Raw genomic sequence first — 21,757 nt, 5'->3', positions numbered from 1 at the left:
ACAATTGCTCATCATTACGTGAGCGCGACTTTCTCCGTCGTGGAAAAGAACGTGCGATCCAACTCTCGTTTTCGCGTCGTAGGTGATCTGGAAGAGGGACTTGTCTCTGAAGCTAACAACCTTGTGGTAAAGGAAGAAGAGAACGGCAATGTAAACGATCGAATGGCGCGTACCTTGCATTTTTTGCAAAAATAATATAACTTCGGCCACCGATGGCGATAAAGTTCAGTGTGATGAAGCCGTCCCATAGCGATGCCGAATCTTTCCTTCGTTTCGTCCCAGAGAACAATTCGCGACTGTGGATGTCGAAATTTCTTCCGAGCCTGAGAGGACACGTTAACGTCGCTTTGGAAGATATTTTTCTCGGGATCATACTTCCCGTTAATCGTGAATGAGAACCAGTCCAGAAAGTTGTGAACCTTCCCGTAATAGGCATCGAGATCAAGGATCAGAGCTACAGGAACGTCATCGAACTTTCGAACGTAGCAAAATAGGTCGAAACTCGCGTATCCGAAGTACCCCATTTCTTGCAACGCTTCGGCGAGAGTCGTGACAACCGTTCGAAGTTTTTCGTGGGGAAAAGAAGTCTGCGGTATCATGAAACCGAAAGCCGTGAACTGGGTTTCTGCAGAAAAAAGACCGATACCAGTTTAAAATCCCTGGAAGCTGGTTAAGAAACAAGCGTGAATTATAACCCAGGTGCATTTGATCCGCGGTTCCAACCCAAACAGGTTTTCGGCGAGACTGAAGTCCCGGGATAAAAATGGCAGCGCTGAGTATGGAGTAAGTCTTTTTGTCAGGAACAGCTTGAAGAAGACATCCATGTTTGGTCAGACTGCCGTAAAAGTCTTTCCAGCATTTGTAGTTCGGGGCCAATCTGGTCAATGTGAAAACGACCTTGGGCAGATGTTCTAGAAGTAGATCGAGGTAGGGTTTCCTCAGCTCCTCGGTAGTGGTCCAGGCTTCGCCGCACTTCATTCGCTCGTTTCTAAGCTCGAGCATGAACGGCACGCTTACATTATTGATCAAGAAAACTCCCGTCTGATTTCCGTCGATACCAACGTTCAGCTTTATCAGCCACAAGCAGACTTCGCTGTGCATGCAGATCAGATCCGCCAGCTTCGTGCAGAGGGTCGTGTAGTCCTTTACGTACGGACTGTAAGGGGGCTGATCGATACCCAAACTCGTCAAGAGCTCAGCGTTCGCCGATTTGTTAAACAGCCGCGACTGGAGGCTCATGGACGAACCGAGCCAAGGCACGCGAAGGGTACCAGCGGCCCATACGTCGCACTCGTCCATGACCCAGGGCAAAAGGTAGGCAGGTTTTCCAGCGATCGCCTGCTTCAGAGCAGTCACGGTGGTGTTCGAGTAGTACAAAGTCCTCGCGGTATTGAACGAGCACTGATCAAAGGCCCGCCTCATTGACAACGCGAGGAAAGTCACGCGGTTCTGTATACCTTCGTTTGGCCTAACGGATTCTAGTATGTCAAAATACATTCGAAGAAGACTGTCCGAGGGCTCCACGGGCAGGATGTAAATCACCTCGGCGTGACGGTTTTTCAGAAACGACATCTTCAGCGCCAGGATGTTCTGATATATGCGGAATATCGGCGGTGATATTGAGTTTCTCACGTCAGGCGGATGACCGATGGATGGCAAGTGGATTACCACGTGTGCCTCTTTCACTATTTCGTAATAGTCAGCAGCCAGTTTCGCGTTAAGTTCTTCAGTCTCGTTCAGCGTCACCAACATCTTTTTCAAGTACTTTGCATGCATGTCTCGTCGTTTTTTCACGCACATCCAGGCCATCCAGATTATGCTCGCTGCTACGTACCTGCACTCGGATTTGCGGATTTCCCTCCGAACCTGCGGTTTGAAATCAACACGTTTACTCGATATTCTCGGCGGTGAATATTTTTGGTCTCATTCACCGCGTAGCCTCTCCAGTATCGCTGTATCGTTGTGGCGGCGATCTGTATTCCGGCGAGTAGTTTGAACTGGACTTTCCATCCGTAGAGCCATTCGGCTACTTCCGATTCGTCGTGAAGCATGTGGATCATCTCCTCCTTTGACAGGGTGTACTTTGAACCGTTTTCGGGGATCCGAGAGAGCAGAGCGAAGACTTTTTTGGGACTGAAGTGAGCCGAGGGCACGATATGCTTTTTTAGCCTCGCTTCCATCTGTGGGCAGAGTACCAGAAGCCATTTTGATCTGAGTTGATTGCCGCTTACGTCGAGAAGCTTCCTCCATAATTCGCAATGCGTAAATTGTCCGTCGACGAATTTCAAACTTCCTATCCTCGCCGCTTCCTCTTCAACACTAGCTATTGTCCACGGTGCCGATTCCTCGCTAGAATCCTTGAACTCTATCTTACTACCCATCGACTTGATTCCCGCCAGCAGCGAAGAAGCTCGGTCGAATCCACTCATCCTTCTGAAAGAGATGAATTATAAATAATTATAAATGATATAATTAACGAGATGTGTTTCACGTTTCGCGTATTACAATTAACTCTACCTTCGTTTTGGAATCATCTCAGGCAAGGTGAACAATTTCGTTCGAAGTACCGTCATTTCCTGTTTGAATCTCAAATCGCTTAGATCGAAAGCCGTTTTTCGCGGTACGATCGGTCTCTTCAGAATATCCTGAGTGGGTTCTAATTCGGATTCCGGGACGTTGGTCCACTTGCAATTACATGCTTGATAAGTTTTAGGTTCTCCAATCGATTCCCCTTCATCTTCGTCAGGCGGTTTCCAGCATCTACCAATTTTCTTCAGATCTTTGATGTACTCCTTGTAGCCGACCGGTTTCTGACGCAGATCTGACTCCTTACCCAAGTCTAACTGCTCGTGGATTTTGTACTCTGCACACAATTTCTGTATCTCCGTGAGATCGTTTATTATTTGGCGATAAAATCTTTGGATGGTGTTGTACACCGCAGTGTTAGGCTCGCCAAGTTCACAACTATTGCCAAGTGGAAGAAAATTTAATCAGTCGATTCGTGTAGTGATATTGCGACTATACAAAAGCGGTTTCTTCGTGACTTTTTTGCCTACAAGCCAATCGACTCACCTCTTTTCGTAGTCTTCGCACATTTTTTTGCATTGGCCCATCGCATTCTGTTTTGATGATACGAATTCTGTATCTAGCACCTCCAGAACTTGCAGCAACATTTCTACCGCGTTCGTTTCCAGCTCGGTTACATCGATACGATCGTGATCTCGGAACATTGTCTACAAATTTCAAGTGCACGGTCTCAAAACTCGGAAAATAATAAGCAAAGGGAAAAAAATTATTTTATTTCGAAATTATATATTTGCCAACACGGTGTTAAGGGTAAAGTAGGTTAATGATTTTCGCCAAGTGAACAAATGCACTCTGCAGTTGTGATGTTTCCGACAGCCATGAACTTTAGCCTTTTATAAACGCAATATGAAACAATGAACCAGTTCCGGTAAACAGCAGACATATCACTTACGGTAGATTAAATACGTTACTGGAAATACATGCAAATTACGTTTGTGAAACGTCAAGTCTATGCATGTAGACCAGGGATAAATAAACGAGTGAAATGAATACGTCTTTTTTTGCGCAATAACCTGTAATGGATTTTATCTTTAAAAAAATACATTTCTCATACTTAATTTTCCTTTATCCTAAAATGTATGAAAATATGCGTATCTGGTGGAGCAAGTTGAAATAATGATATGTCATATCTTTTCTTCTTTGTTAAAAGTTGCAATTGCGAATGTAACAATAGGCGACTGAATAGATCATGTTTCTTAGCATAGGTGACGTCACAAACTCGTTTTTTCTCTACCCAACGCATCAGCTATTATTTTTTCACGAACTATTCAAGTACATAATCAAAAAAGTAGGTTATGGAGCAATTGAAGGACAATCGACTAAAATTAGTTTCAGAAGGTCCGAACCTTCGTTGATACTTAACGATTTTTTTTTCCTCAGTACAATACCTTCTAGAATAACCTGCATAGCCTGGTGAAAATTTTTTTTTTCTTGATACAAGTTAATTCGCAACGGTTCTGGCCCTCTGAGCACGAATAGATAGATAGATAGATAGATTTTTATTGCGTCTACATTATGTTGTACAATAATTTACAAAGGTTAAATGGTAGTGGTAAACAATAAAAGAAATAATACATAGATAAAGAAGGAACCTATTTGTATCTTTAATTATTATTTTCCTTCCTACAAATTATACATTCAATTCAATGAAAATTTAAGCATATATTCATGAGAGTCGTTGAAAATAGAACGTTTCAAATTGGCAGTTGTTTTTTTTTTTTTTTTTAGTTCTCAAAGTATTAACAAGCTGGCGCCACTCGGCGGTCTGAATTCCATATTTCCACATCAGCTTGCGCATGTGTGCGTAACTTCAGTGGGCAAGCCGCGTGCTGCCGGTTACCGAGCAAGTAGTTGTGGGCGGGCTTTGTAGCCAGTCAGCCGGTAGTTTTGAGTGTGTCGAAAGTCAAGGCGACGGTCCGATAGCCCTGCCATATACCTACACATTCACACATCGAATATTTCTCCACAAGAAATTCCGTGCACCTGATTGTGAGAGTCTCGGCCCTGGCCCTTTCGTCTCGTCTCCGTCTTGCCCACCGACGTCACATTGACATACAGAGTGTGCCCATCGAGCATTATTTTGGCATTCCCGCTATTGCGCGACTCGTCGTTTTCGCCTTTTTAAAGCGAGATACTTCACCTCACACATCAATATGGGCGATCAGAAGACTATACCGAATGGAGTAAAATTCCTAATCGGTGGTGTCTCTGGGTTAGCTTTTATTCATTTTTTGGCTTCTCTGCTTATCTTTTCTTCTTACGTTTTATTATCTCGTGACGTGTAACTATAAGATCAAATCGTCGTCGTACGATTTCGTAACTTTTCATACGTAATATATATTCTTCAAAATGCTACAGATATGTCTGTTCCACGTTACACAATATTCTAAGAACCGTTTTTTGCTTCAGTTAACGCAATTATGTTGATATGAAATACTGTGCTAAGAACTTTTTAACTTTAAATCGACTGGACAGAACTAAAGAAGATATTATGTTTGAAAAACTACTGTTAAACCAGTACTCTTTTTTTTTTTTTTTTTTTTCAAGGACAGAACATAAATCCTATATTTATATTTTCAGTTTTTACGTAATATTTATGAAAATTTGGAATTGTTATTCTTATTATCTGTTACTCAACTACTATTTTTTCGGTTTTAAAATCCATCTTCTCATTTTTCGAATTCTTTAATTGAATTTTCATATAATAAATGAATGTTCATGAAGAAAATTGAGTAATATTTTCATATTTCAGAATGGGTGCCACGTGTTTTGTGCAGCCGCTAGACCTGATAAAAAATCGTATGCAGCTAAGCGGCACAAAAGTTTCCACGATGTCAGTTGTGACTGGAATTATAAAGAACGAAGGTTTTTTCTCATTCTATGCAGGCCTGTCCGCCGGTTTAATGAGACAGGCCACTTATACTACTACCAGGCTTGGTATATACACATGGCTTTTTGAACTAGCCTCGTAAGTGTAGAGATTAAAACTTGATGGATTAACATTAGATAATAAAAGATACCTGGCTTGATTAATCACGAGAGTAAAAGATACAGAAAACTTGTTGTCTACGCTCAATGACAAATCATATACTCACAACTTGCAATGAAGTTTTTATTGATAATCAGCTGTGCTAGATTCTATTTGTTTTCCTTTATTTCAATGACTTTTTTTTCAGCATTCTACTCTGCAAACTATTTCTAGTACAGTAGTTCATGCCTTAGCTTTCTGTTTTTCAGTATTTTAAGCAAAGTATAATTGTATCAAAGTACACTTGGCGGGAATATTAGTATTTTCATTTAAACAAACTTTGACTTTCAACTCAGCAAAAATATCGTCCTATTGCAGAAAAGATGGCCAACCAAATTTTGTAACAAAAGCTGCGTTGGGTATGGCTGCTGGGTGCGTAGGTGCCTTTGTTGGAACACCTGCTGAAGTAGCTTTAATCAGGATGACTGCTGATGGAAGGTTACCATTAGGTAATTCTTTAGTAACGATTCCCAGGCTATAATTCAAAATGCTGTTCCAAGTTCAATATCAATTTGATATCATATCACCTGAAACAGATTTAGAATTGTCCATGTTGCACCTGACTCAGATTGTAATACTGAGATATATGTTGAAAAGAGTAATATCAATATATTTCTGAAGTGTTTTATTCTAGGTTGTATTTATAATTGTTTTACTATCTTAAATTTTCATTAGCCGAAAGACGTAACTACAAAAACGTCTTCCATGCTCTGTTTCGGATAATCAGAGACGAAGGTATTTTGACTCTATGGCGTGGAGCTATTCCAACAATGGGGCGAGCTATGGTTGTAAATGCAGCTCAACTGGCATCATATTCACAAGCCAAACAGGCTTTACTAGACACTGGTAAGCGATCTTGCTGTCGTTGCAAATACATATGTGTATTTACACTTTGTGTTGATATTTCGCGATTCGGTTCAATATTTATATTTATATTGACAAAGGTGTTCAACTTAAGTTTACCCAATCAATTTACTTATCTCAACTAGTATTTGACCTTAAGTATATTGTGTCTGCTGAATGAAACGTTCAGGCAATCTAATTTTAGTTTTGTCTTCTACTCGTTGAATGCCTGAAACGTTATTTTTAGTTAATCTGTTTTTTTCATTATATAATACTTCTCAAATTTCTTTATGTTTTTCAAAACTTTTTTTTTTTTTCTTGCCACTATAATTTGAATAACGTTTATTTATTCTCCCAATCTTTCCAGGCTACTTTCAAGAAAATATTACGCTTCATTTTGCTAGTTCAATGATTTCTGGACTCGTTACCACAGCCGCATCGATGCCTGTCGACATAGCGAAAACCAGGTTAAAAATCTATCTAATCTTTGGAGAACTTGTAACAAAAGTTTACTTGCTGTGATATATTTATGAACATTAATTAATGTTATTTACAGAACCTATTCAATATTTTGTTATTTCTAGAATTCAAAACATGAAGATTGTGGATGGCAAGCCGGAATTCAAAGGTGCGCTAGATGTCCTTGGTAAAGTTGTACGAAATGAAGGCCCTTTGGCACTTTGGAAAGGCTTCTTTCCTTACTACGCTCGGCTAGGACCACACACGGTTCTAACGTTTATTTTCCTAGAACAAATGACTGCTGCCTACAAATCTAGATTATCGTAATTTAGTGTTTAATAGCTGAGTATGTGTGCATCGTACGTACTCAGAAATTAGAAACTCCGGTTCCTCTTCACGTGTTATTATTGATCACACTGAACGAGTAGAACATTGAAATTCGTATGTTTTTAAATATCATGTCTCATTCTTTGCTGATTGTTTCATGTCATTACATCCATATGACATTTGTAATTACCTTTTTCAAAGTGATCATTTGATGTACAACCAAAACGGAAACAAAACAGTCTCGATTTTCGATTTCCATTCTAATTTCTTGCAATATCATCTCGTATTCTCTGTATATATATACAGATTGCACTTCCTATGCACAAAAATAGAATTTTTTAATATACAGTTACGCAATGATTTTATAATCAGTGTCAAATATATTTATCAATTGACAACATAGATGTGAATGGTGGGAGGTAAAGGTTGAACACTCGTCTTATATCCACTATTTTCCAAACCCGTTGCAATTATATTCCGTGAACGCATATTGAATTTATATACTGTACACTGATATAATGTTTGTTATCCTATAGCACACATATATTTCAAGCAAATACATTCTGTAACCATAAGCTACTGCCTAGGTGTTAGAAACGCCTAGATGTATACATATATACCCGTGATAATGTTACCCACTCAGAATTTATATCGCGTAAAACGCGATGATATAATTTTTGTATATGATTATTTTTTTAGTTCATCGTTATATTATGTGATGTTAAATATTTCAATGTTGTAAGAAAAGTCGGGAGACGTGTGGCTTCCATTTGTTGTACATATACAGATATATTATATGCGTGCATACACATGATGTTCATATATGTTGGAGGATGTTAAAGATATAATAAATATTTCATTTAGAAAACCTCATGAATGCTAATATTTGGCGCGCAACCACGTTAATAAAATTATGAATTGTAAAGAAAGTCTTTAAAATGTATGATGGGTGAATGTAAACTGATAAAGTTAACATATTTCTACCAATTACTCCATCCTACGGACGATTTTTTATCACTTCATAAAATAGAATGACAAATGTGGATAAATCAATTTATCAAACTCCATTAGGTATCTGCTCCCTCATCCTCTTTGATCTGCTCTACGTGGTGTGGAAAACGGAGGAACAAATATTAGATATCCCAAAAGAATTGTGATCCATATTCCTACGTCGTGTTATTCATTTCACGAACAGCTGCCTGAGGGTGAGAACAGAGTGAGACGTGAAACGTCAGTTTGTCAGGTGTCATGCGTCTAGAAATGAAGTATGCGTACGTTATATTTATGTTATTTAATCTATCGCATAATGGAATTCAGCGCTAAGTTACTCGAATTATCACCTACACGTGTAAATACGTCTGAGGATTGTGCCTCCTGACGTATTATAACCAGTTTCTGAAACTTTGTAAATAAAGAGGTTATGTAGATAATTTAGTTTCAACAAGTCAGGTTTGCTCAGGTCCACTAATCATAAAACTACTCCCGCTAGTGCAATTAACGCTTTAAAATTATTAAATATCGTAGCTATAAATAAACCCACACAGAATGAGTGGAAAGTTAATCAAATCCTGTAATTATTCGTAAAACTAGAATGTACCGTCAGGCTTATGGTTATGCTGGATCATGTTATATCACACTGGGAACGAGAATATGACTTCAAAGCGAAAAAATAGGGATGCCTGGGCTCCCACAGGGTTCGAAGAATGGGTAAGCAAACTAATTCTTTATCAATTTTTTCCGTTATTCGATAAAAACCCTTTCACATTTCCATTCATCTATTATTTGCAAACATTTTTCAGGGTGGGTACATGGCGGCTAAAAAGGCGAAGCTGGAAGAACAGTTTCAGGAAAGAGCAGCAGTCGAGTTCAAAAATAACTCAACGCTTTTCCAAGGACTTTGCATATTCGTTAATGGCTACACAAAGCCGTCTGCTGATGAACTGCGGCTTCTTATGATGGAGCACAACGGTGTCTATCACCACTACATGCGCCCACGCATAACGACGCATATAATAGCATCAAATTTGCCGTATTCAAAGATCATGATGTATAAAAAAAGCCAAAACCCGTTGCCAATTTGCAAACCTGAGTGGATCACAGACAGCATTAAGGCTGGCAAACTGCTCAACTACCAGGATTATCTCCTGTACTCTAATCACACTAAAACCCAGCCCAAGTTGGCCTTTGCAGCAACTTCTGCCAAATTGGCACCAGAATTGGAAACCGACAAAGACAAAGCAATTCTGGATGATAATAGTACGAAGAGTAAGGAGGTAGGTCCAGAGAGTTCTAAACCAAATACAGTTTCTAAACAAGTCTCTCCTACAAAAGAGGGTGGAAGTCGGTCTGTCAACTCTACTAAAAATCCTGAGTTCTTATCAGAGTTTTACAATAATTCAAGGCTGCATCATATTTCTACAATGGGGGCCGTCTTTAAGGATTACATTAACGAGCTCAGAGATAAGAGTGACAAGTCATTCCCGGGACTTGAGAGTCTCAAGAAATTGAAAAGACCTAATCGAACACCAGAGACTTTGGATCCAATGAATTCAGACTCTGATGAAGATCTGATCGACTCATCCTTAGATGAGAAATTTGCGAAGCAGGAACCAGTCATAATGCACATTGATATGGACTGCTTCTTTGTTTCTGTTGGGCTGAGAAATAGGCCTGAATTAAAGGGTCTCCCTGTGGCCGTGACGCATGCGAAGGGCAACAAAGCTCCCCAGAATGCAAGCTCGCGTGAGATAGAAATGAAAATGTACAAGGAGAGATTTAAAGAGAAATTGAACAAGGGGCAGAAGGTAGAAGAGAAGGATCAGGAGTCGAGCACTGTGGCCGATAAACATTACGAAAATGCTTCACTATCTGAAATTGCGTCATGTTCTTACGAAGCAAGGAAAGCTGGTCTCAAGAATGGAATGTTCTTGGGACAAGCATTAAAACTCTGTCCAGATCTTAAAACTATTCCTTATGACTTCGAAGGCTACAAAGAAGTCTCTTACGCTTTGTACGACATAGTGGCAACTTACACTTTGGACATCGAGGCGGTGAGTTGCGATGAAATGTATGCCGATTGCACAAAAATCATCTCTGAGTCCGGCCTGCAACCGTTGGAGTTTGCTGAGATTATAAGAAAACAGATTACTGAAAAAACTGGATGTCCCGTTTCTACTGGATTTGGTGGAAATAAATTACAGGCTAGACTAGCAACAAAGAAAGCTAAACCCAATGGACAATTTTACCTAGAGCATAAAGATGTTCGACGATATATGAGCACCATTAATATCAGAGACTTGCCAGGCATGTATTAAAACGATGCAACGTGACTTTCTATCTTTCAAAACCATAACAACACTATTTGATTTATTTTTTTCACTTAGGTGTTGGCGCCACAATGACGCACAAATTGAATGGAATGGGAGTCTTCACATGTGCCGAGTTACAGAGCGTAGCCATACGGGAGTTACAGAAAGAGCTGGGTAAAAAAACTGGAGAAATGGTTTACAATATGTGCCGTGGTATAGATAATACAAAATTGAATTTGGAGCATGTAAGAAAGTCAGTTTCTGCCGAAGTCAATTACGGAATAAGATTTGAAAGTGCGACAGATGCTGATAAATTTTTGAAACAATTATCTGAAGAAGTTTGCAATAGGCTTATAAAAGCCAATGTAAAGGGTAGATGCGTCACTTTGAAGCTAATGATTAGATCGAAGAACGCGCCCGTTGAAACGGCAAAATATATGGGCCATGGAATTTGTGATCATATAACTAGGTCTAAAAATCTCATTTCACCTGTTAATGACTTATCCATCATTGCTAAGTAAGTTTAAAATAATTTTCATTTAATCCGTGGTAATGAACCGCTCGAATCTAATTAAGCTTTATATTTCTTATTGTAGAGAAGTTCTCACTCTATGGAATCAACTTCAACAAGTACCAGAGGATGTTCGGGGAGTTGGAATACAAATTTCTCGATTAGAATCCACCAAAAGTAGTGAAAAATCTAATCTAATGGCATTCATTAATAAAACGCAACAGCCTGGTTCCAAAAACAAACCAGAGATTTTGAGTATACAAAACGTCCCAAAAGAATCTAAACTTGGAAGATTGCATGGCTTTCTCCTTACTTCTAAGCAATGCACGCCAATTGCTAAGAGTACGGTCAATTCAACAAGCTTAGCTAGTTCTTTGCAGAGTACTCCATCAATTTCTAGTGAAAAAAAGGCAGTTACAACTTCCAACTCAGTTGAAAGTGGAGGATCTGCGATCAGTAAAGAAAATAAAAGTCTGCGACAAGCAACTTCTAGTATCAGTGAAAATGACAATCAGTTTATTGATCAACAGTTAAGATCTAGTAAGCCTGAAAGTAAACCTAATAATATTGAAGATCATCTGCTGATGCAGGAGATCGACGAGTCTGTGCTGGCAGAACTGCCTGAAGAAATTCGAAGGGAGATAACAGATGCTGCCAAGTCTCGAGTTGTAAAGAAGGTAAAGAATAAGCAAGAGATTTTACCTCCCATCCAGAAACATTCACCCGCGATTCCAAAAAGTCGGGAAAATCCTCCTCTAATTCAGAAAAAACAGGATGCTTATTTTAAGCAGTCGAAACCGAATATAGAAAAACCGAAGAAATCTGAGATGCCTCCAATTCAAGAAGTTGATCTTGCTGTCCTGCTTGAGCTTCCAGATGAAATTAGAAATGAAATATTGAACGAATATCGTGCTAAGGCAAACGAATCTAAACAACTTGCAATTCCAGGGTGCAGTGCAAACGCAATCAATAACGAAGTTCGTGATAAATCACCAATCGATGAGGCTAATCTATCGATTTCACAAGTTGATCCAGACGTTTTAGCAGCATTGCCAAAAGATATACAGAATGACGTTAAAGATTACTGCGCTTCCAAGAAGCTGGAGAAAAATACGACGTCTGCACAAATGAATAACAAGAATGTTTTGATTCCTAAACGGTTTGGAACGGCAACAAGCAAATCAACAGTGAATCAGAAAGCCACACGGTCAATTAAATCTAAAGTTAGTGATAATGGAAAGAGCAGTAAGACTAGTAAAAATAAGAAAAACATCTTAGTAAATAATACTAAAAGTTTGAAAAAGTCTCCCGAGCCAAAACAGCAAGTTTTAGATAACGATCCTGGCCCTGCAGCAGAGCTGCTAAAACTTGATACACCGGACATTGAGAGTAAGATTAAGGAAAATGCGACTGATAATATTATGTCATTGAGCATGGCAGCAAAATCTGGAGATCCTGAAGATCAGAAAGCATTGCTGAAACTTTTAGTCGAGGAATTAATGGATTTGTCATTAAAAGAGGTAGCTATGAACAATATAAGAATAGGTATAATTTAACTAGTATGTATCTATTGGGAATATTTTTCAAACTTGAATAGCATTGTTTCAAGGAATTTCAAAATTTTCATCAGGAACTTCTCAAACTAAATTTTTTAGATTTTTTAGGAGATAGATATTTAGAGGTAAACAAGAAGATACACTTGGCTAGACAAAGAGTAATAATCATCTATTTTTAATATGTTTAATGCATTATGACAGAAAAAAAATAATATCGGTACAATAATTGTGATGTGATAGATAATAATTAATAAGTTAAAATTGTTTTTTCTAATATCGGCCTGACTATATCAGTATTCAATGGGATTACGTTGCAGTATAATAAATATTATTATTTTTTTTTTTTCTTCAATTTCTACATATTTACACTGGATTATCAGATATTTGTAGTATATTCAAGTTTTTTTTCTTTCATCTCGAAGTCTCGTTCAATATCTATGTTGAATATATAATTTCGTAATAATAGCAATACAAGTATCAAGGCATCCATGCATACAATTATCTATTTTATTATTAACACAGTTTTCGAAGAAAATCAAAGCGACTGTCAATACACAGCTGGCTTTTTTTGTAAGTGTGTAAGAGAGAAACTGCTTGAGTGAAAATATTTCTTACTCAGTTTTATTGATATAAATTAACTAGTAAGCTAAAAGGAAAACGTACTTTGACGATCTACACATTTATAATATTAAAACCAAAAAATTTATCACAAAACTTTATATATTACCTTATTACGGTCATAGATCTAGCTAGGAAACGTGAAGCAACCGATAAAAAATAAATTTAAAAACATGAGAAAAATATGTTATCATCATAAAATACTCAATTCACTCATTGCTAGAGTCTTCTTGTCACCATCTTAGCTCGTGAACTTAAAATTTCAATCAATATCTCCACAAATGGAAAAAATAGATATATGAAAACAGTATCTAGTTGACTAATCCAATGATCAACATTTATTGATGATTTCTTTTACGTTTTATCAATCAGATTATTTGATGATGTAAAACATCGAATATTAATTCAACTTATTGATCATTACTAATTCAGGAAAATCTTTCAGGTCAAGATCCAGATTCAAAATTGGATATCTGAATCAGATTCCGTAAACGAGGTAGATTTTTTAGCGTTTACCACGTTTCTCAGCAGTCTACCCAAGGAAAAACGTATTGAAGATTTGCACGTTTTATTGAAGACCATGCACAGGTAAATAAAAACAAATGGATAAAAAATTAACAATTGAAAAGAAATTTCGAACATTTTTCCGATACACCCGATCTAGATTACAAATATTTCGATGCGTTTAGATGCTATAAGAATTTGCTGTCGATAAAACTGTTAAGCCTTGATATTATTTACTAACTTTGTCCAGTTATTTAAAAAAATGTATTAGAACGATTAAACTTCTATTTGTTTACATAGATTCATCAGCAAAAGCAAACTTTGTGTTTGGCACCGAGCATACAGAAAAACTGTCGAACATGTCCAGCATCACATGTTGGCTACTTATGACAGCAGTTTAATGGTACCATCAATCGAGTGCGAACATGTTGCTTGCAGTAACGGTGAAGACACATAACATTATGTCAAATATAGGTGAATTATCATTAGATCAATCAAAGTAGCTTATACATCTTAATAAAGAAAGTCAAATTTGATATAAACATATACATAAGAAACACTTACCTGGCATATTTTTGCAGAATACTGTACGAATTTCAAGGTAACGCGATAACGTTATTCTGTCAGCCATAAGTTATTGTAATGAACGATATTTTTATACATGTATATTAATTTAAAAGACAAAAAAAGAAAAACGGGAATTGCTTGCTATGTATTGGCAGGAAGTTGTTAACTTCGTATATATGTTTTTGTAATATATATATTTTTTTTTTTAAATATAGGATTTTTTTCATTTCTTTCTTTTCTTAGTATTTTTTTTTCTTTTTTCTTTCTTTGTTGCTTTTCTTGTTGTTACGCGCAAGGGTGGTGAAAAAATAGAAAGGGGTAGAAGTTCAAGTCGAATCAACGTTGCTACTCCCACTCGGTTGTAGCTGGTGGTTTAGACGTCAGATCATAAAGAACTCGTGAAATACCAGGCACGTTTAATATTTCTGTTACCATTTTATTCACCACCTAGAAAAAGAAAACATTATATTTATTTGGCTGTTTCATTTTGTATAAAGGAAAACTAGATTTTGGGGAAGAATTCAATTCCAAGATTGAGTTCTTTCTTCTTTAGGTCTGATATGTTCGAACCGATCTGTATCAGTTTTCTGTTAAAATTGCTATCTTTTGTTTCTTAAGTTTCCAGATCAGAATACAGTTTTACAAAATCCCAATGTAACGAATGAATATTTAAAATCGACGAACTTACATGCATGGGTAACTCGTTGCCAGGAATTGCTGGATGGCCAGTCATAAAATCGTTGGAACAGAATGGCCTTAAGACTATGGAGCGCTGGCACGAAGGTGCTCGAAGTGCGAGATCCCGATCGAAATGTACCGGGATCAGAACGACTGGCATCTGACTGATGGCTTGTAAACATCCGTTAGAAGCCAAAATTTGATTGGCTAGGTGGTCGGCCTGTCGTAAAGTAGCGACGACGTTGGCAGTCAGGTACGTTGGGGTAATGTCTGTCACCGGGTGATGAACCAACTCACCAAATATGTAGCAAACACGATTCACATTGTGACAAACGCGCGGTATAAGTCTTGCCAAAAATAACATGTCCTCCCAGTTTACTCCTTCTCCAGCAGTCTCTTTTACTGATAATCCAACTACGTAGCTATAACTCCGTCGGTCTCCCTAAATATTTTTAATTTGTGGAAATTAGTAATGAACGCGTTTCAGGATATCCAAATTGTACTTAGGTTAAGAAAACCAAGTTCGGAAAATGTGTCTTACTTTTCTTCTATATAAAGACTAAAACAAAAAAAAAAAAGTAGATGTTTCTGAGGTATCGAATAAGTTATGGACTACATGGGCAGAAATTGAATTGCTTTCGCCTGAATGAATCACGAAATTAAAGTTTTTCATCATTTTAATAGATCATTTTAAGGAATATAACCAATTGTTTATGTAACATACCTGAACGCCAACGCTACGAACAGGTAGGAGCGTTGCGGCGACATGATGCCGACTTGAAACGCGTCTCAAGTGTTGGCGCTCAGCCTCGCCAGTTGCTCCTTCAACACGATTAAGCAGTGCATGTTTTTTTTGTAGCATTTGCTCGTATTCCGCCATTATTTTCACTATTACCTGGGTAACGTTGTACAAAATTTTATCAGATTATCGCACTTCCATCAAAGTAGAAAGGTAATGAGATATACCTAATTGTTTTGTTACACAAACAAGCCATGATACCTGCGTTTCTGAGAAATCTTTATCCATGAAGGGTTCGTCGGTGCAAAGAATTCGTATTGCTAATCCTGGTCCGGGAAAGGGATGCCGTGTAACAAGCGGTGACGGTAATCCTAAATCACATCCTAACTGCCTAACTTCGTCTTTATGAAAGTCCTTTAGGGGTTCGACTACGCGGCCTTGCGTCCTCAAGGCTCTTACTAATTCACTATCGTTGTGATGGGTTTTTATCGTGTCTGCTTTACCTGTAAATAATTTTTAAAAATCATGTATTTACCAATGAGATATAAAACTAAACTAAGCGGTAGCTGACAAAAGCTGTAAAATTGAGGAATTTTTAGGCTATTTTTTTCAACTCACCGCTTACTAGACTACTGGCGCTTTCTATAAGGTCGGGCCTGAGAGTGCCTTGGCCTAGAAAAACCTCCTCAGGTTTAAGCCCCATTTCCATCATTGCTTCATTAGCAACCCTTACGAAAACGTCGCCAATTATTTTACGTTTCTCTTCAGGTTGCGCAGTGGCGCACAGCATCTTAGTTAGTCTGGTTCTTGGTCCTCCTAAGCAGACTTTGTTAGTGGAAGCACTGCTGTTGGTTAGATTGACATTATCCATTGGTACCGTCGTTGTACCCTCGAAAAACTGATGTGCGGCATTTATTACTCTTAACTTAAGTCCCAACTCAGCTAAACTTTGCTCTACGAATGGTGTTTCACCCTTTCGCATAAACCCATTGTCTATGTGCACAGCGATGACCTGCTCCTTACGCAAAGCCTTGTGAAGTAGCGCCGCACACACCGTCGAATCAACACCACCGCTCACAAGCAACTGCAAAGAGTAAGATAAATTCATTTGAGTACAAAGTGTCCAAATCAATTTCTTCGATTACGTACGAAATCGCATTATTGTATGTTTACCAAGACTTTGTTGTTGCCGACAGTATCCCTGATGTACTGAATGCACTCCGCTTCGCGACCTCGAAGAGTATAATTCCCTGTGAGGCCGGCAATTCCAAATAAAAAGTTGTGCAGCATAGTTTTTCCATTTGGTGTTAAATCTACCTCGGGATGGAACTGCACGCCATACAAGTTCATCTTGTCGCTCGCGATACTCGCCACAACGTTTCCCGATACAGCAGTCGATCGGAAGCAGTCTGCCACTCGGTCTATGCTATCTCCATGCGTGAGTAATACCATTTGTTCCTTTTCCAGCCCCCTGAAAAAACGAATAGTGAATCATCATATTTTATAATCAGCATAGTAGAAAATGCTACAAAATTTAGAACTCCCAATACTTACTTGAACAAAAGGCACTTGCTATCGACTTCAATGGAATATTGACCATCTTCTCGTCCCTCTTTTCTAATAACGGTTCCACCAAATTCTTTATTCATCATCTGCATACCATAGCATATACCCAATACAGGAATACCTATTCGAAAGATGTCCGCATCGTACCGAGGCGCATCTTCGGCATAAACAGAACTCGGTCCACCAGAGATAATAATAGCTCTGAAAAATCCAATTGGTGTATGAAAAACGCAAATGCTAAAAATGTATAATTGGTGGTCGGTATCGTATCAAATTTGGTACAAAGTATAAAGTGGACAGAATGCAGCGGATACTTACTTGTATCCTTTTTCCTTAAGGGTGAATGCAGGCGTGTCAAGCGGCATTATTTCGCTATGAACACAGAGCTCCCGAACTTTGCGATCGATCACCTTCCCATACTGAGCACCCGCGTCGAGAATAGCAACTCGTTCGTCAAACCCCACCACCCCCATAACGCCGTCGTCGACTCCGTTGTTTCTCTCTGTGCGAATCAACAGCCCATCTGCGCTTTTTTCCATGCCGGTGTTGCCGCTGTTGGTATCGCTATTGCTATCGCCACAGCAGCACTATAACCAAAGCGTAAATACTAGTGTGTAAAAAATGATGTATATACAATTTCGAGCAGTTGGAAATCATTTTGCAAGTTACGAAATATCCTCTAAAATATGATGAAATTGGGATTTTTTCCCATATTTCATCCGTTATTATACCAGAATATAGCACTTGTGCATTGCTCGTTGCATTGTTATCTCTGGTTGAATGAATTTCATCCGTTTGATACGAGAAACTTTACTTTATTCAAATTTTTAAAATGCATTTTTGTAGACAAACTGATGTCACACCCCACTTGAGCATGTGATGCTTCGATACTGACTTTACTACCACTTATCATCGGCATCAAATGCTTGGGTTTTCAGATTAGATTTCAATGATAGTACTTGCTAATCTAGACTACAGTGATCACTCAGAAAATAGACAAATGAGTTGACAAACTATATCTCGCTTTCATTTCACTCGGTGCATTTGTCTTACTATCTTACTCTAAATTGTGAAAGAAACATTCCCCTGCAGGTTTCTAAGTCAATAGAAAAATAATATAAATTTGGACTGCTGTATATAATCAATGATAACGACAGAAGTAATTCTGATGATAATTAATTCGTTCGGTGCAATTACAAGTGTTGAAACTTTGACGCGAGTTTAAAGTAAGGAACGACAAACATGAAGAGTGTATTAATAAATAAATACCGACAGACATTCCTCGACAAATATATTCACAACCCTGGGCATGATTCGTGTTGAAAAATTCTTGCTCATGTGATGTTTTGGAATAAATATGGCGTGAACGAGAACAAAAGAGAAACAACCAAGCCAAGTAGTTTTTAAAGAAATGTAATAGGTGGATAATCTAGAGTGAATTGCAATTTTCTTCAACACCTGTCAAACTCCGACACTCCGACCAAACGTCATACTACCTCTAACTAGTCCAAAAATAGACTTGCGAGAAAGCTTGCGGCACAGTTGCTATTATTAAGCAACTTGAATCTTCAACCGAGATGCAGTGCTGTAAGTACACGAGCAACAAATTATGTTGGTATCATTTGACGTTGTTCCCAAATATCGGTTACTTAGTAAAAAATCATACGAAAAGTTTATAACATTAATAAATTAAACGAATGACTCTGCTTGGATGTGAAATGTATTTTGAATAGCACATATATAAACGTGAGATTTACTATGTCAGTCAGGAGTGAATGAAACTAATAAAAGTCACAATATTCATTATCAGATAACCAGCTGTGGCTCAATAGGTTATCACAATTGTGTCCCTGGAATAGAGTCGGCCTCATCATAGACAATATTGCCCCACTGATAAATTTCGAATCGAATGACATATCGATTAGGTGAGGTCTCGTCAATTTCGCTACTTTTACCAGTCGGTTTTCTTCTGCTTTGTTTCTGTTATACTCGGAAAATCCGCGGCGAGCGCGGTATCGTCCTAAAAAGTTTCACGCACACAGCCGACGGTGGAATGTGTGGAGGTGGTAAAAATTCGCGGAAAAATGTGGCCAATTCCGTGTTTACGCATTTCGTAACAATACGGAGTCTCGACGGAATATCGTGACAAAAACGAAAGATCGCCGAGGAAAGTGACTCGAAGGAACGAGCGGCGTGGAGGAAAAAATAGCGTAAATCTATGTGCATGTAATTTCTTGTCTTTCTTCTGTTCTTCTTTTTCGGAGTAAGATGCAGCCGATCATTGACAAGAGGTTCCAGGGTGAAAACGTGTGCCGATCAAGCGTCGTGGCTATTTTTCGTCGGGCATGCTGGTTCAATCGTGGTAATTTCCGTTGGATGATTAGTAGAATTTTTGTACAAAGAAGGAACGCGCTGGATTGAATTGACGAAAACAAATCACCGGCCGTGAATATTTGACCACGTTTCGAAAACCGTTTATTATTGCCTACGTCTCGAGCTACGGGCGCTCGGCGTTTGCGGTCGAGTAATTTTTCTTCGTTGAACCGATACTCACCGTATGTCTTCAAGTATTCGGTTTTTCACTCACGAGTCACTGTGTAACGATAAATTAAACAGAGAAAAACAGAATATGCACTCTCGGAACAAGGCGGCCATTAATTCAGCACTGTGCGATGATTACTTGCATACCGAGTTGGGCGACTGCGTAACACAAAAAAAAAAATCCCTCCATTAGATGAGTTTCCACTGTCTAGCTATTTAGTTAGTCGACACCCTTTCAGCGGCATGCCTTCTTTATCGACCGAAACAATTCTTACTTCAGTTTCTCGAATTTACCGCTAACAGAGAACGTGAAATTGATTATTCTTTTGATATCGAATTCTTTTGTATGGAATAAAATATAGGACCTCTAGATTTCACGTGAAATCGATTAAATTTTTACTTCTGTTTAAATATTTGTACATCCACACTGTTTCCTGCAGAAAAATGTTTGTCTGCTTATATTGTTGATCGTTTAAGAGTGCACGTATATAAAAAGTCGACGGATACTATCCTGTAAAGTTATGAACATTAGTCGGTAATTTTGTGTTTAACCATTTGCACCTCGGTTCAAGCATGGGATCGCAGTTATAAATTTATCTGTAAGATGGCGCTAGGAACTTGATCAATTTATGCCGTTCACAGTGGCGATTTCGCAAACCACAGATGCCGCAAACTGGCTTTGAATTTTTTGATGCGGAGTTATGATAATGAGAAAAGCGGACAAACCGCATTTTTGACTGTTTTATTTTTACATTTGGTTAATCAAATCTTTCTACAGGCAAACAGCGTGTTTGTTGTATTTACGTTTCTACGGTAAGTTAAGAACGACGCCTATACTTATTGATTTATTTATTTATTTCAGCCACATAGTACAATGTTGAACATATGATATATTTATATAACACCTGTTCATAGTTCCAGTGAGGGGAAAGAAATTTTTACAATTATGCGTATTAAATATCGATATCGCGCTTCAAAAAACTATTTATCTTCCCCTTTGCTCAACTGGATCGTTTGTTTGCTACAGAAATCTTAGTAATTGGCTTATGTGCCTCGCAACTCGAACGACAATCTTTCATTATCACTTTATCTCACCAATGACGAAAATTGATTACATTTTGCCAAATATTATCACCTGTTTCGATTCGGACTTTGATCTATTAATTTTTTTTTCGAGAGAGAGAGAGAGAGAATGAGAGAATGAGAGAGAAGGAAATACTTGCCATGCGGTCTTTGACCACTGTTTTTACGATAATAGTTAATGATTGTTACTGTTATCAGATCATTTATAGATAACAACTCGTGTCTTCGGCTTACTTTTGAACTCTGCCCAACTGTATCGGCGTTCAATTTTTCAATTAAGAGGTTCGCGATGCTTACATAAAGACAACCGTGTAGGGTGAATGCTCTTCGAATGTATGACATATAGTGTATAAAACGTGTGTACGGTGGCATGTATCGCGATTGTAGCTACTAGATCGACCTTTGGAGATTTCCAAAACTTACACAAGTAACCGATCTCTACAATATTATACACAATTCTTTCGCAAAGTGTCCGTAGAAAGGTGAACGGTTAAATCCGTTCAACCCGGATTTGGCCCAAATGAGATATGAATTGCGGAATATCGCTTGCAGCCGATCGGTGTATAAATATATACACGGGTATAAAATGTAGATAGGTGTACAGCAGGCTGTCCATAAATCTAATCGCAATGCTGGCAACGTTTAAGATTTTATGTGTATATCTTTACGAACGGGTTGAGAATTAAAATTGTATTGGTCATCGGAACGATCCATCGATTTGGATTCAGCAGCTGTTATTATATGTAGTTCGTATGTAACCATGACATGAAAACAAAACTTATGTCCGCGAGTGTGGGCAAAAATCTCTGTGTATCGGTATATCGATGTTTCAATTATCTGAAA

General features: G+C 38.2%; 4 protein-coding genes and 1 long non-coding RNA gene across 14 annotated transcripts; 2 read left to right on the top strand and 3 right to left on the bottom strand.

Annotated features, from left to right (window-relative positions):
* Positions 1 to 14: 14 nt before the first annotated feature.
* On the bottom strand, positions 15 to 3,230 carry LOC124187912 (IQ motif-containing protein H-like). The gene is made up of 5 exons (XM_046580092.1): positions 3,073 to 3,230; positions 2,518 to 2,976; positions 1,932 to 2,433; positions 696 to 1,866; positions 15 to 625 (listed from the first exon to the last, which is right to left on the bottom strand). The coding sequence occupies exons 1-5, from the start codon at positions 3,228 to 3,230 to the stop codon at positions 15 to 17; spliced, it is 2,901 nt and encodes a 966-aa protein (XP_046436048.1).
* Positions 3,231 to 4,415: 1,185 nt separating this feature from the next.
* LOC124176211 (mitochondrial 2-oxoglutarate/malate carrier protein-like) lies at positions 4,416 to 8,111 on the top strand. Of its 2 annotated transcripts, XM_046557296.1 has the most exons (7): positions 4,416 to 4,663; positions 4,697 to 4,798; positions 5,339 to 5,554; positions 5,933 to 6,063; positions 6,290 to 6,460; positions 6,825 to 6,924; positions 7,042 to 8,111. In XM_046557296.1, exons 2-7 carry the CDS (start codon positions 4,740 to 4,742, stop codon positions 7,241 to 7,243), a joined length of 879 nt encoding a protein of 292 aa, XP_046413252.1. In that variant the 5' UTR covers positions 4,416 to 4,663; positions 4,697 to 4,739; the 3' UTR covers positions 7,244 to 8,111. The 2 variants fall into 2 exon arrangements, with proteins under 2 accessions (XP_046413252.1, XP_046413161.1); XM_046557205.1 differs by having other exon boundaries at positions 4,418 to 4,798.
* LOC124176385 lies at positions 7,450 to 8,639 on the bottom strand. Its single transcript, XR_006869371.1, has 2 exons — positions 8,588 to 8,639; positions 7,450 to 8,497 (listed from the first exon to the last, which is right to left on the bottom strand). It is a non-coding gene; the product is annotated as an uncharacterized LOC124176385 (long non-coding RNA).
* LOC124175742 (DNA repair protein REV1) lies at positions 8,256 to 15,330 on the top strand. Of its 5 annotated transcripts, none has more exons than XM_046556439.1 (7): positions 8,256 to 8,448; positions 8,834 to 8,950; positions 9,043 to 10,546; positions 10,627 to 11,068; positions 11,148 to 12,582; positions 13,682 to 13,824; positions 14,041 to 14,599. In XM_046556439.1, the coding sequence occupies exons 2-7, from the start codon at positions 8,867 to 8,869 to the stop codon at positions 14,195 to 14,197; spliced, it is 3,765 nt and encodes a 1,254-aa protein (XP_046412395.1). In that variant the 5' UTR covers positions 8,256 to 8,448; positions 8,834 to 8,866; the 3' UTR covers positions 14,198 to 14,599. The 5 variants fall into 5 exon arrangements, with proteins under 5 accessions (XP_046412395.1, XP_046412223.1, XP_046412310.1 ...); XM_046556267.1 differs by having other exon boundaries at positions 8,429 to 8,514; XM_046556354.1 differs by lacking the exon at positions 8,256 to 8,448 and adding an exon at positions 8,453 to 8,508.
* LOC124175974 (GMP synthase [glutamine-hydrolyzing]) lies at positions 12,767 to 20,001 on the bottom strand. 5 transcript variants are annotated; one of them, XM_046556991.1, is made up of 9 exons: positions 19,845 to 20,001; positions 17,609 to 17,877; positions 17,279 to 17,491; positions 16,898 to 17,195; positions 16,343 to 16,808; positions 15,986 to 16,227; positions 15,710 to 15,880; positions 14,996 to 15,427; positions 12,767 to 14,754 (listed from the first exon to the last, which is right to left on the bottom strand). In XM_046556991.1, the coding sequence occupies exons 2-9, from the start codon at positions 17,827 to 17,829 to the stop codon at positions 14,653 to 14,655; spliced, it is 2,145 nt and encodes a 714-aa protein (XP_046412947.1). In that variant the 5' UTR covers positions 17,830 to 17,877; positions 19,845 to 20,001; the 3' UTR covers positions 12,767 to 14,652. The 5 variants fall into 5 exon arrangements, with proteins under 5 accessions (XP_046412947.1, XP_046413034.1, XP_046412696.1 ...); XM_046557078.1 differs by lacking the exon at positions 19,845 to 20,001 and adding an exon at positions 18,749 to 18,832; XM_046556740.1 differs by lacking the exon at positions 19,845 to 20,001 and adding an exon at positions 18,560 to 18,742.
* Between the last annotated feature and the right edge of the window lie 1,756 nt (positions 20,002 to 21,757).

This window comes from Neodiprion fabricii, chromosome 1 (genome assembly GCF_021155785.1).
Source record: "Neodiprion fabricii isolate iyNeoFabr1 chromosome 1, iyNeoFabr1.1, whole genome shotgun sequence".
In the NCBI taxonomy this organism is placed as follows: Eukaryota; Metazoa; Arthropoda; class Insecta; order Hymenoptera; family Diprionidae; genus Neodiprion; species Neodiprion fabricii.
Note: the sequence above shows the minus strand (reverse complement) of the source record. Positions and strands in the feature narration are given on the sequence as shown.